Source organism: Carcharhinus amblyrhynchos, chromosome 6 (assembly GCF_965287045.1).
Source record: "Carcharhinus amblyrhynchos chromosome 6, sCarAmb.v2.hapA, whole genome shotgun sequence".
Classification (NCBI taxonomy): Eukaryota; Metazoa; Chordata; class Chondrichthyes; order Carcharhiniformes; family Carcharhinidae; genus Carcharhinus; species Carcharhinus amblyrhynchos.
In genome coordinates, this window is record NC_137329.1 from 59,386,155 (window position 1) to 59,400,252 (window position 14,098).

The following is a 14,098-nucleotide window of genomic DNA, read 5'->3' on the forward strand; positions in this document are numbered from 1 at the left end:
AGGTTTAAGTGGAAAAGCCGATGCTTACTCGTCAGACGCGGGAGCCAAAAGTCTCAATCAATCAAACTGGAGAAGGAGAACCAGTTAATGGATAATAATGTGAACAAAGAACGTGAGCAGGTGTGGAGGCAGATAAAAGTCAAGCTGACTGTTTTGGAACATGTTCCTGAACTGTTCACTTTGCCTGAACATAAATTACAGGACTGGCAAAAACAGCACATCATCTATGCAAAGGAAAATGTGGATGAATTCACGGTCATGTGATGTAAAAAAGGAGATTGTGGAGTGGAGTATTGTACTGTGAATGAAAGTAAAGGACACCAATAACATGGAATCAGCCAAAATTTCCCATCGTCTAGAATGAACTGCTGGCATAATGATTCTGTATGGTGTGCAGAGATGTGGATGCCCAGTGGAACTATACTGTACACAGCTGGTATTCAAATACCTTACAGTGGTTTTTGCAGCAGCATAACTGCCAACGTGATCTTTGCAACCATGGCTGATTTGGGATGTGACACCAAGAAAAACAACCTGCTGTGTGTCTTTGCCAGAGTGTGTGCAGAATGTGATGATGCAGATCCAGAGCAAACTGCTTGATAGAAGTGCAGCAAGAAACAAGAAAGGGGACAGAGATAAAATGCTCTTTCTCAATGGCCCAGTCTACACACATGTAATGTGTTATCCTACTGATCCTGTCTAGTTCTGTGAGGACATTAGCAGAATGAAGTTATCGTTGTAACAATAAACTAAGTTCGATTTTGTAAAATGTATGTATACCTATTGTAAAATATTCGCAATATGGACCTAAAAGGGTGAAAAATGAAACCATCTTTGAATGTTAATGGTTCATTTTTTAAGAGAGGTGGTATGACGTTAGTGTATCTTTAAAAGATTTTTTTAAATTATGATCTCTGCAGCTCTCTCAGTCAATGTGTCTCAAGCTTCCAGCCTTACATGATATCACTGGCGGGAGAAAAGAGAAACAGTGGCAGGTCAGGTGACAAGGTTTAGTTTTATTTTGGCTACAGTGCCAAAGGTAGTTTTAGAAGCAAGCTGGAAAAGAAGTCTCTTTCTCACTGTTTTTATTTTGAACATTTTACCAGTTAGCTGAAAGCACAGTTTACTGCCATTCTGCAGTAAAGAATCCGTGCTTTGGGGTTTTGGGGAACTGATACCACTACAAATTGCTGAGTTTTCAAGATCATTTGAAATCAGCGTTCAACCCAAGGAACTCAATCCCACTATCAAGTGAGCATTAATCTCTGCTGTATTAAACGCGTAAAAAGAGTTATTGTTGCCTACGGGTTTTGGTTTTAATTGGAACACATTAGAGGTATTCATTAAGAATTATATATTATAGTGGTTGGTTTATTTCTTGTTTGTAATTGATAAAAGCTCTTGCTTTTTTTAAACTATACATGTAAGATGTTAGAAGAGCTTTTAATGTTTTAAAATAAAGATTGGTGTAACTTTAGTGGAACCATCCAAAGTTTGCAATTTAAATCACATTTCTGGAAAGTTCTCCAGGCAGGACAATTGTCCAGAGTAAGATGTTATTTCTGGCCCGGGCAATTTCTGTACAAGCCTTAACTGTAATGTTCAGAGAGAGATTCCCCAGTTCATCTTTGGTTAACTCCCGAAATCCGACATTAGGGAGCTCGGAAGTTACTGCCTTTCGTCTCTTTCGTTAAGGAGGAATATATTTGCATTCAAAGTAGTTTGGGAAAGGTTCATTAGGCTGATTCATGGGTTAAAGGGGTTGTCTTATGAAAATACGTTGAACAGATTGGCCCATATTCATTGGAGCTTAAGGGATGATCTTACATATGACTCGAAAAGGGTTTGATAGGGTAGATAGTGAAAGGATGCTTATCTCTGTGAGGAAATAAAGAATTGGGGGTGCAGTTTAAAATAAAGGGTTTCTATTTAAGATGGATATGGAGGGTCATTAGTATTTGGAATTTTCTTCCTCAGACAGCAATGGAGGCTAGATTATTGAATATATTCAAGAATGAGTTAGACAGACCTACAGTGAGTCAAAGGTTACGGGTGACAGGTGGAAAGTAGAGTTAAGACACAATCAGATTAGCCGTGGTCTCACTGAATGGCGGAGCAAGCACGAGAAGCTGATTGGTCTACTCTTGCTTATGATCTTATGAACTTCTTTGTTTGTAAAAATTGTGCATTCAATTCAACATGTCTCCCCTGTGGTGTTCTTCCACATTATCCTCAAATAGTCCTTTTTCATATCTCTCTATGAAAGATTTCTATTAGGTTAGGTTGAGGTGATCTATCTTTTACAAACCGTACAGTAGTTCATAACAAATTCATACATTATTAATGTTTAATTTATTGTTCCTGGATAACGGATTCTATGAGTGTCCACAATATCGACATTTAATTCACCGTGTTCCACTTTGATCCCTCTAGCACTCTCTCAAGGTCTATGAACTTTGGAAAACTATAGCTCATAGTATCCTAATTTTCTCACCTATTCTTTTAATATTCTCTGATGGATATCTTCAGGATATGGAAATTTGTCTGCTCCAATCTTCTTATATGATCCTTGCAATGTTCTGTTTATAATAATTTATAATAATAATTGTCCCTTCCTTAACCCTGAGTGACCACTATAATGCTGATAATGGATCTTTCTGTTCCACTCTATTTTTTCTCTTTTTTTAAATCATAGAGACCATACAGCGCAGAAAGAGGCCATTCAGCCCATCGACTACAATCCCAGCCAGGCCCTACCCCATATGCTTACATATTTACCCACTAATCCCTCTAACCTACGCATCTCAGGACACTAAGGGGCAATTTTAGCATGGCCAATCAAACTAACCTGCCCATGTTTGGACTGTGGAAGGAAACTGGAGCACCCTGAGGAAACCCATGCAGACATGAGGTGAATGTGCAAACTCCACACAGACAGTGACCCAAGCTGGGAATCGAACCCAGGTCCCTGGAGCTGTGAAACAGCAGTGCTAACTACTGTGCAGCCCATGTACTTGATACACTTAAAAAAATGTTTGCTATTACATCAATGCCATCTTGTTGGCTTCCATGTGATGTAAAATGAAATCCAGAGCATTATTCTTTTCCCATTCTTAAAAATGGACTTTCTGCTGAACCAAAAAAAGGCTGCTACAAGACACATGACCACTGGGTTGGACCTTTGTTCTAGAAATTACCAGCAGGATTAAAAGAACAAAGTAGTTATCTTTTTCAGCCAGCAGTACCTCTCGCCTCCTTGTACACACCCTTTGTAATCATGTAAACTAGTTGTCTTGCTCATAGAGACTTGTTATGCTTGCAGAACTGCTAACAGACTCCTATCAAACCTGGGATTGCCGAGACCCTTTTCAAAAGGGAACCAAAGTGATATAATTTGCACCTATTAAGCTTAACTTGCTAGTGGAGTCGGTGGATCTGCCGAGACAATGGTTCCCCAACACCAGACCATCAATCACGGCTGGTAGCTCTTTCAACAACTAACAACTAGGACATTATCAGTCCTGAAATCAAAGCCAATTCCAGATACTGGCTAAATACCGCTTCTGGAAGTCATTGTGAAGAGAGGTCACATGATTTGACTATTTTGAAATCTCTATCTGTCTTTTGACAACTGAGAAATCTTCAGCCTGCTGTTTTAACAATAACTAGAAGGACTTCAGCTGAGCAACAGGTCAGTGATCATCTCTCGACTCATTCAAGACTGTCTCTGCTGGAAGATTTCCTACCTCTGCCTGCAGAATTGACCCGGTCTCTGTGTAACTTTCATTTGAATTATCCAATTGCAAAGCGAATAATTGAGTTCAGCTGAACTCAAACTCCTAAATGAAAGAATTTCTCTTTGAACTCTGACTTTGGAAATAATGTGAGGTAATATACATTTCTGTGGTCCTTGTACTGCTAATATTGATAGTTTTAAAACTCCTTTCTCTATCCTCCCCTTTAGTTTGTATGTGTTTTCTAGCCCCCACATTACTGTTTGTGCATGTGTTTGAGTTTTGAATGTAAAATAAACTAATTTTCTCATCATGGCATGAGTTTGCTGCAGATTATTTGTAAATTGGATTACAAAAATCATGCTGATGAACAGTTTAAAAGTAATTCAAAACATCTTCTGCTTGGGGAAAGGTGGAGAGAGGAAATCATTGCAGACTGCCTATCTCTCTCATGCTCGTAATAATTTCCAAGTTTTTTTTCCCCAAAATTCCACTCCACTGCAGTTATATTGACTGCTGTTACATAGACCTTCTAATTTCAGATAATGTTAATCTTAACCATTCTTGTAAAGCATGGCGGCATCCTCCCAGAAAAACCACTATGGTCTTTCTGTGGTGTGTAGCTATTTCCTACACTCCACCATTGGGGTGTAGATTCACAAATGAATTATGTCACCGTATTGTGGTCAATTCCTTCCTTATTCTTTCAAACTTAGCTCTGTTTCAAGTCCAAAATGATGGTTTGTGACCCTCCTTTTTCCAGTTTTAGGTTCATTTTGAATTCACTATTTTGCTGCAACTTTTCACAAGATACTCCCTTACTGCCAGATCACTATTTTTGCTTCATTACTCATAACAAATTTGAGTATTCTGGGCTCCATGTTAGATGGAAGACAAAGCGCTTAAGGGAACTCTTGCCATTTATTCAGTTAAACCCATTTCCTTTGTATTTGTACTGCTATCTATCTCCCGATTTCTACATATCTACAGAAGTTTAATGGACCAGACCCCTTTCCATCTGTTTTACGTACGGTCAATTAAAATTATATTTATTTTGCAGGTAGCACTTTTTATCTTTGAATGCCACTTTGTTGACAACACTATGTACACAATATCCCACCGATCACAAAACTGGATGATCAGCTCATCAGCGTGTGGTATTAGCTTAGCGGTAGCACTGTAATTTCTGAGTCAGAAGGTTGTGGATTCAAGACCTATTTGAGACACTTGAGCACGTGACCCAGTCTAACAGTAAGTTCTGCACTGACAGAGATGTTGCTGCTTTGGTGAGATGTTAAACCGAGGGTGCACCTGCCCTTTTGGACAAACAAGAAGGAGCATCACAGCATCATTCTGAAGACGGTGAAGCCTTCCATTGTTTGCTGGAGCAGACGAGTGAAGGAGCAGAGAGACAGATAAGAAATTACCTGTTAAAAACCTGTTTAAATAAGTTTAAAGCACTTTCGTAGTAAGAACTTACCTTGTAGAACTGTTGAATCATTTAAAAGCATTTTTGCGGGCTTTTTGTATCTACCGCTTTAAGAATTCTAAGGGAGTGGATAGCAGGGAGTTGTGGGGGAGCAGGCTTTAAAACAACGCCACGTTTAAAAGGAGGGCTGGTGTAGACAGCAGGCAGCGTCAGAGCGGGCAGCAGAGTGAGCTATTAGGGCTTAGGAGCAAAAGGGCTGGGGAGAAAAAGGGCCAGGTAAGTTCGTGTTGAAATTTTCAATACTACTACAGTGAATAATGGAGGGGCATGTGATGTGTTGTTTCTGTATGATGTGGGAGCTGGTGGACCCCAGGGTCCTTCCCAGTGACCATGTCTGCAGTAAGTGCAGGTTGCTGGAGGAGCTCCAGCTCAAGGTAGATGAGCTGGCCTCTGAGCTACAGACACTGAGGCTCATCAGGGGGAGAGAGGGTCAATGGGGCGCAAGTGACATCCACCCCCCCTAGACTGGCTAACTCTAAGGGTCAGGAACAAGAGGGGGCTGCTGAGTGGAGCGAGGAGGGTGGGGAGCGGAGGGAGGAGGGTGGGGAGCGGATGCCTCAGCCTCTCAATCTGCATAACAGGTTTGAGGTTCTTGCTTCCAGTCTGGATGGGAACGAGGGAGGTGAGATTGGTGAGCAAACTGCACACAGTACAGTGATGCAGACGCAGGACATAGGCAAAGAGAAGGTAAAAAGGAACGTAGTAGTAATTGGGGATAGTGGGGTTAAGGGTATTGACACTGTCCTTTGTCACAATGACAAAGTGCACAGAAGGGTGTGTTGTCTGCCTGGTGCTCGGGTCCGGGATGTCGCATCTGGGCTGCAGAGGAACCTGGAATGGGAGAGTGAGAATCCAGTCGTTGTGGTACATGTGGGTGCCAATGACATAGGCAAAATGCGAACTGAGGATCTGGGGAGGGAGTATGAAAAGCTGGGAATGTAATTAAAAAGTAGAACCGACAAGGTGGTCATCTCTGAACCGAGTGCAGACGGGCGTAAGGTTGATAAGATTGAGGAAGTGAATGGGTGGCTCAGGGATTGGTGTGGGAGGAATGGGTTTGAATTTATGGGGCATTGGCATCAGTATTGGGGTAGGTGGGACCTGTTCAGGTGGGATGGGTTTGGTCTGAACCGTGCTGGGACCAGAGTCCTGGCGAATCGTGTAAATAGGACGGGTACAGGTAAGGGAAGAGGCCGAGGATGTCCCAATAATAAAGGGAGTAGGGGGCGTGAGTATGGTTGGTGGCGTTCTGGCAAATAGGGTCCAGGTGAAGGCTGGGATGAAGGCACTTTATCTGAATGCACGAAGCATTCGGAATAAAGTGGATGAGCTGGTGGCGCAGATCAGCACAAATGGATATGATCTGGCGGCCATTACAGAGACGTGGCTGCAAGGTGACAGGGACTGGGAGCTGAATGTCCAGGGGTATCAAGTGTTTAGGAAGGATAAGTGGGAGGAAAAAAGGGGGGGTGCGTAACTCTGCTGATTAAAGATAGCATCAGGGTGGTAGCAAGGGATGATGTAGGAACCGAAGAGCAGAAAGTGGAATCGTTGTGGGTGGAGATTAGGAACAGCAAAGGGAGGAAGACGCTGGTGGGTGTTGTCTATAGGCCCCCGAATAATGATCTGGAGGTGGGGCGGGCTGTTAACGCGCAAATAAATGCGGCGTGCAGGAATGGGGCGGCGATAATTATAGGGGATTTCAATCTACATATTGATTGGTCGACCCATGTTGGACGCGGTGGGCTCGAGGAGGAGTTCTTGGAATGCTGCCGGGATAGTTTCCTTGAACAGTGTGTGTTGGAGCCGACGAGGGAGCGAGCTATCTTGGATCTGGTGTTATGTAATGAGGCGGGTAGAATTAGGGACCTTGTGGTGAAGGATCCTCTTGGGGAGAGTGATCATTGTATGTTGGAGTTCCTGGTGCAGATGGAGGAGGAGAAAGTGGGTTCCTGGACACATGTCCTTTGTTTGAACAGAGGGGAGTACGGTAGGAATTGGTGAATGTTGACTGGGGGAGCACGTTGGAAGGTAGGTCTGCTGAGGAGCAGTGGAGGATCTTTAAGGAGATCTTTCTTGGTGCTCAGCAGAAATTTATTCCGATGGTTAAAAAGGACCGTAGGAGGAGAGGTAATAAGCCGTGGATAGCGAAGGAGGTGAAAGAAAGTGTTAAATTAAAAGCGGAGGCGTTTAGAGTAGCTAAGAGTAGTGGGCGAGAAGAGGATTGGGAGAGGTTTAAATGTCAACAAAGATTGACAAAGAAGTTGATAAAGAAGGGTAGGAGAAACTATGAAGCTGGGCTAGTGCTTAATATAAAAAAGGATAGCAAGAGTTTTTATAAATATATAAAAAGGAAGAGGCTGGCTAGGGTGAACGTTGGACCCTTAGAGGATGAGAGGGGGGACTTAGTGGTAGGGGATGGGGAAATGGCTGAGGTCTTGAATAACTTTTTTGTTTCGGTCTTCACGGAGGAGGACGTGAATAATTTGCCGGGTGTTAGTGATGGAAAGGTGGTAGGACTGGAGGGTCTCAATGACATTATTGTTACTAGAGAGGCGGTGCTTGACAGACTGGAGGGACTGATTGTGGACAAGTCCCCAGGACCGGATGGAATGCATCCAAGGGTTCTGAAAGAAATGGCGGAGGTGATAGTGGATGCCTTGGTGGTTATTTTCCAAACGTCGCTGGATTCCGGGGAAGTGCCGGAAGATTGGAAAACGGCTAATGTTACGCCGTTGTTTAAGAAGGGTGGCAGGCAAAAAGGCAGGGAATTATAGGCTGGTTAGTTTAATGTCTGTTGTAGGTAAAATGTTAGAATCCGTCATTAAGGAGGAAATAGCGAGGCATCTTGAGGGGAATTGCTTGATAGAGCAGACGCAGCACGGTTTTGTTAAGGGGAAGTCGTGTCTGACAAATTTATTGGAGTTCTATGACGATGTGTCTAGGGCGGTGGATAGAGGAGAGCCGGTGGATGTGGTCTTTCTTGATTTTCAGAAGGCATTTGACAAGGTACCTCACAAGAGGTTATTGCAGAAGGTAAGGGGGCATGGAGTTGGGGGTAGGGTGTTAGCGTGGATAGAGGATTGGTTGTCAAATAGGAGGCAGAGAGTGGGGGTTAATGGGTGCTATTCAGATTGGCGGTTGGTGACTAGTGGAGTGCCCCAGGGTTTGGTGCTGGGGCCTCAGCTATTTACCATTTATATAGATGATCTAGAGGAGGGAACCGAGTGTATGGTGTCGAAATTTGCTGATGACACCAAGATTGGTGGAATGGCAAATTGCGCGGAGGGTGTGGAGAGTCTGCAGAAGGATCTAGATAGGCTGGGCGAATGGGCCAGGAAATGGCAAATGGAATTTAATGTTGGCAAGTGCGAGGTGGTCCACTTTGGTAGGAATAATGGTAGGAAGGACTATTACTTACGTGGCGAAAAACTGCAGCAGGCGACGGTGCAGAGGGACCTGGGGGTCCTTGTTCATGAGTCGCAAAAACCCAGCCTGCAGGTGCAGCAGGTGGTCAGGGAGGCTAATGGGATGCTGGCCTTCATAGCGAGGGGGATTGAATATAAAAGCAGGGAGGTCTTGCTGCAGCTGTATAGGGCATTGGTGAGGCCGCAGCTGGAGTACTGTGTGCAGTTTTGCTCGCCGCACTTACGCAAGGATATTTTGGCCTTGGAGGGAGTGCAGAGGAGGTTTACTAGGCTGATACTGGAGTTGAGGGGGTTGAGCTATGAGGAGAGGCTGAATAAACTAGGCTTGTACTCGTTAGAGTTTAGAAGAATGAGGGGAGATCTCATTGAGATGTATGGGATGGATAGGATAGAGGTGGAGAGGCTCTTCCTGCTCAGAAAGGACAGTAGGACGAGAGGGCACAGCCTCAGGATAAAGGGGGGGGGGTGCGGTTTAGAACGGAGTTGAGGAGGAACTTCTTCACTCAAAGGGTGGTGAATCTCTGGAATTCTCTGCCCGTTGAAGTGGTGGAGGCTGCCTCGCTAAATATTTTTAAGACGCGGGTTGATGGGTTTTTGATAAGCAAGGGGATTAAGGGTTATGGGGAGACGGCGGGAATGTGGAACTGAGCCACGACAGATCAGCCATGATCTTATTGAACGGCGGGGCAGGCTCGAAGGGCTAGATGGCCTACTCCTGCTCCTATTTCTTATGTTGTTATGTTCTTCTGAGCAGCTGGAAACTAATTCCTGGTATCCTGAGCAATAGTTATCTTTCAACCAACAGCACTGAAAAAACAATTATCTGGTAATTATAACATTGCTATTTTCGGAGCTGTGCCGAATGCAAACAGGCTGCCACATTTCCTACATTACAACATCATACACTTCAAACAGTACCTAAGTTGTCATAAAGCACTTCTGAAGCATTCTAAGGTTGAGAAAGATGCTATATAAACATAAATCCAAAATGTCAAAAGAGAAGTACTCAATTTTATATAAAAACAGCAGCACATTTTACGTCAGTTTATATAATTGAGGATTCAGTGAAGTATTTTCAGTTTTGTTCTGGCTGAATATTGTTTCTGTAATTGGATGGGTTACATTGAACAGATTACAAATTGGGTATTTTCAATCATAGTTTACAGGAACTCTGATCAAAATATAATCTTATTCCAAACGTAACATTTTGAGGGAAACAGAACAATGATGATCAGGATTTGATTGTATCAGAGCTGGATATATGAGAGTTTGAATGGATTTTCCCTCAAAAGTTGAATTATTAGTCTAGACCAAATGTATTTGAATATAACATTAATATTTTGAGTTAATACAGAAAGTCTTCATCAGCATTGAAAGGAGGGAGAATGAAGAAACTGCAACAAAAGACAGAGGTCTTCGTGCAAAGGGGAGTGGTGGGGGTGGGGGGGGGGTGCAGTACATGCATTGCCTTAGCGCAAAACAAAGAATGATCGGACTTGAAACTTTGTTCCTTTTCCAGCAGATCTGCTGAGTTTTTACCCATCGACTCCCTAACAGGCCTTGTTCCCATTACCCCATGTATTTAACAAAGAACAAAGAACAAAGAACAACCCAGCACGGGAAACAGGCCCTTCGGCCCAACGAGCCTGTGCCGCCGCATCACCCTACACCTATTCTACCCTGCATGTCTACGAACGGAACCCTACTCAGTCAGATTCAGGGAAGAAATAGTGTCAATTTGGTAAAAACCGATTAGCCTAAGAGCACATCTTTGGGGTGTGGGATGGGGTGGGGTATTTATCTCACTAATCCCCCTAACCTACACATCTTGGGACAGTAAGTGGCAACTTAGCATCGCCACTCTACCTAACCAGCACGCCTTTCGGACTGTGGGAGGAAACCCACACTTGAGGGCAGGAGAATGACAGGTGGGGGTGGGAAGGAGGGGTGGCAGGGACCAGCGACGGGTGGGTGGCTGGAGGGGCGATGGAGAGGCAGCCTGGGGGTGGGGGACAGAGAGGTGGACAGGGCAGGAGGGGTAGCGACAGAGGTGCAGCTGGGGAGTGGGGAGGCAACAGAAGGGCGGCTGGGGGGACAGGTTGTCAGAGGGGTGGCTGGAGGGTGCGACAAAGGGGCAGCTGGGGGGCGGGTTGTTGGACGGAGGAATGGTGGAAGAGGGGCAGTGATTGGGGGGGGGAGGTGGCGACAGAAGGGCGGCGGGTCAAGGAGGGGTGGTGGGGGAAGGAGAGTTTCCAGAGGCCGCTGCCTCTGGAAGGGTAAAGGAGAGGGTATGAGGGGGATAGGGTGGGAAAGGAGGAGGGGAAGGGAGTGATGAGGAGAGAGGGTTGCAGAGGGAGAGAGGGTTGCAGAGGGAGAGAGGGTTGCAGAGGGAGTGAGGGGTTTGAGTTCACCACAAGACAATATGGAACATCTTCCCAGAAGAACAGATACACTGTTGAGGCCTCATTGACATTATCTTTGCAGAAATAGAAAATGAATAAAAACATTAAATGCTGAAAATATTCAGCTGCTCAATCAAGCGGGAGACAGTTGCTAAGATTATGAGAGTGAGTTGTGGTGGAAATTTGGTGAGGCAGCACAGTGGCATAGTGGTTAGCATTGCTGCCTCAGTGCCAGGGAGCTGGGTTCAATTACAGCCTCGAGTCACTGTGTGGAATTTGCACATTCTCCCCGTGTCTGCGTGGGTTTTCTTTGGTGCTCCGATTTCCTCATGCAACTCAAAGATATGCGGGTTAAGTTGATTGGCCATGTTAAATGCCCCTGTGTCAGGGAGATTAGCAGGATAAATATATGGGTTTTCGGGGATAGTGCCTGGGTGGGATTCTTGTTGGCACAGTCTATATGGGCTGAAAGGTTTCCGTGGGCTCTATGATTTTGTAATCTTATCAAACACAAGGAGACAATGATCTGTTTTTAACTTGATTGTTGCGGTTAATGTTAACACCCATAAGTGGCTTTCAAGATTCAACAATGGTGTTTTTCTGTACCAATACAAAAAAAACAGATGAAGTATTCAAAGGGCAAATGATTTTCTTACGAAACCTATTTCATTCTATTCTACCAGTTACAATTCAGTAAACTCACCGGGGTTAGCGGCTGTCCTGGAATGGAGATTGGTGGTATGGAGGGTCTGGGATATCCAGGGGTGGTTGGTGTTGTTTGCGTGCTCTTCATAGGAACTTGCATAGGGGCACTGGCTGCTGTCCCAGGTAATATCGTGGCATCTTTTTGCTTCAACATATGCAGTGCATCCCTGTAAAATATCAAGGTCCTCGGTGTCAGAGTGCAAGCTCTTTTTTTAATTTTTAAATTGTATCTTTTATACTGTCCTTTGTACATCCTTTCTGAATGATGACTGCAGTTACCTCCAATCTAACAGCAATGTGCCCCTGAGCTAGATTTAAATTTCTGCAATCGCAGTTAATGGGTTGATGTGGAGACTGTTGGATAAAGGGAGCATGAGTCTCTTTGTTTTACCTCCCACACTCTGGACTCCTCTCATCCTTCTTTCTATCTCCCGCACCTTCTTTAAGGTCATTTTGGGAACGAAGGGTGGCATTTTCTGACTCTTCCCATGGTGGGGATCTTTCGGCAGAAAACCCCAGTTTAAATGTTTGACCAAGTTTATTCAGCATCCTCCTTTTTGGTTTAGTGTCCTTTAGCTCATTACATCCCTGATGTGCCTCAGAAAGCTTTTTGAAGTTGAAATTGCAATATAAATGCTATTTGCTGTTCTTTATTACCCAGGGGCAGACTATTTACAGTTAATTTATATTAATGTCACACTCTCTCTTCTCTCCTAATGGTCTTTCTTTAGCAAACTTAGCGCCAAGGGCAACATGGAGTAGATTAAATGGAGCAGGTTTCAGTTTCTCTTTTAATGAGACGACACTGCTCTGGAATTCACTCTAAAAAAAACAGTTAACAGTTTCAGCATTGGTGCAGCTTAGAGAGTGACAGGTGCAACAGTGCATGCATGACTGTGCCCTGGTCAGCCGGTGAAGTGGACTCGGGTGGACAGGAAAAGATAGCTATAGCCCTGGCTGCAAGGATGGTGGTACTGTTATTCTTCCAGAGATTCACGAGTAAACCAGTCAGCCTTTTGATCTAAGTTTGTAATGCTAATGAAAGAAGGTAACATCTTTAAGGTGCATCAGGTTTTTCAAACTCAGAAGAGTAGTCAATTATGACAATACATCATGATTCTATTACAGCCAAGTTTCAGATGCAGAGGGCAGTGGGCCTAAACAAGTAGGTTTTTCAGCGTATAAGCAAGTTAGATTAACATCACTGAAGCTGGTTATTAACCAAAGGAGCTTTCAACTTTAAGTGTACTGATTAACTCAGCTCATAAACTGCTCCTAGTTCATCCACACTCTTCAAAAATCAGAATATCTTCAATTCAAAAAATATCAAAAGTCAGAAAGTAAAACAAAACATTTCCTTAGTGTGCTGGATTTTTCAGAACATATCATACCACATCTTCCCAATTCATTTTTCAATTAACTGGTTACTCGTATTTCAATTGTGAGCAAACATCACCTGGAATAATATACCTGTGGCACGTCAGAGCTGTAACAGGAAACCGGGCAGACAGAAACATGGGAGGAGAAACAAAGAGAAAGATAATGTGGAGGGACACTTATCTACTATACCCTTCTTTAGCAAACAAAGTAAACTAAAAACAGAAACTTCCTAAACTTATGTTCAGCCTCACTCTACAGTGACCAATGCAGACCAAGTGGTGTCAGACACATCATTTCCTCCAAGCTCGTGGCAACAAATTTACTTAAAAGGTTCACAGAAAGTTCCTGGGAATTCACTGGGGCCAGAGCTTTGGATTGGCACTCTGCTGCTTTTTACTTGCCCAAATTGGAAGCTGCACAATGCCTCCCAGACTAGTGACCTGTGCAGCATAGCCATTTCCCAGCTCCCAGGGAACAGCAAGACAGGGTAACAGCGTTGGCAGAAGTAAAGCCACTGCCTCTTTTCATTGCACGAGCTGCCCTAAGTGAGTTAAGATTAAACGTTCCAACTATTTTGTGAAGCAAAGGGAGAAGACAGGTATGTAAGATAAGTTTTCTTTTATTCATTTAAGGGCTGCAGGTTTCACTGGCTAAGTCAGCATTCATTGCCCAACCCTAAATGCCCTCGAGAGCTGGGGTTAGGGTGGTTCAGGAAAGTAAGTGTGGTGGGGGGAGGGGGTGTATTTGGGAATGGTGGCTAGTCGGGGTGTAATTAGGGGTTGGGGGTAGCTGAGGACAGTAGTCAGGGGAGTGCAGATAAAGAGAGTAATTAGGACTGACGGGGAAGGGACAGTTGGGACAGTAGTTGTTGTGGAATGTAGGTCAAGAGGGTAGCTCGCCAGTGTGGGTGGTCCAGGAGATGTAGTGGGGTTGAGTCAATATTATAGTTATTCAGGTGTT

At 44.1% G+C, this 14,098-nt stretch overlaps 1 protein-coding gene across 2 annotated transcripts in view; it reads right to left on the minus strand.

Annotated features, from left to right (window-relative positions):
* Window positions 1-14,098, minus strand: part of pdhx (pyruvate dehydrogenase complex component X) — a 234,416-nt gene that overhangs the window by 90,705 nt on the left and 129,613 nt on the right. For both annotated transcript variants that reach the window (XM_080190532.1, XM_080190534.1), the window contains exon 6: window positions 11,757-11,925. In XM_080190532.1, the coding sequence (XP_080046658.1) occupies window positions 11,757-11,925 (169 nt within the window). The remainder of the gene's footprint in view (window positions 1-11,756; window positions 11,926-14,098) is intronic.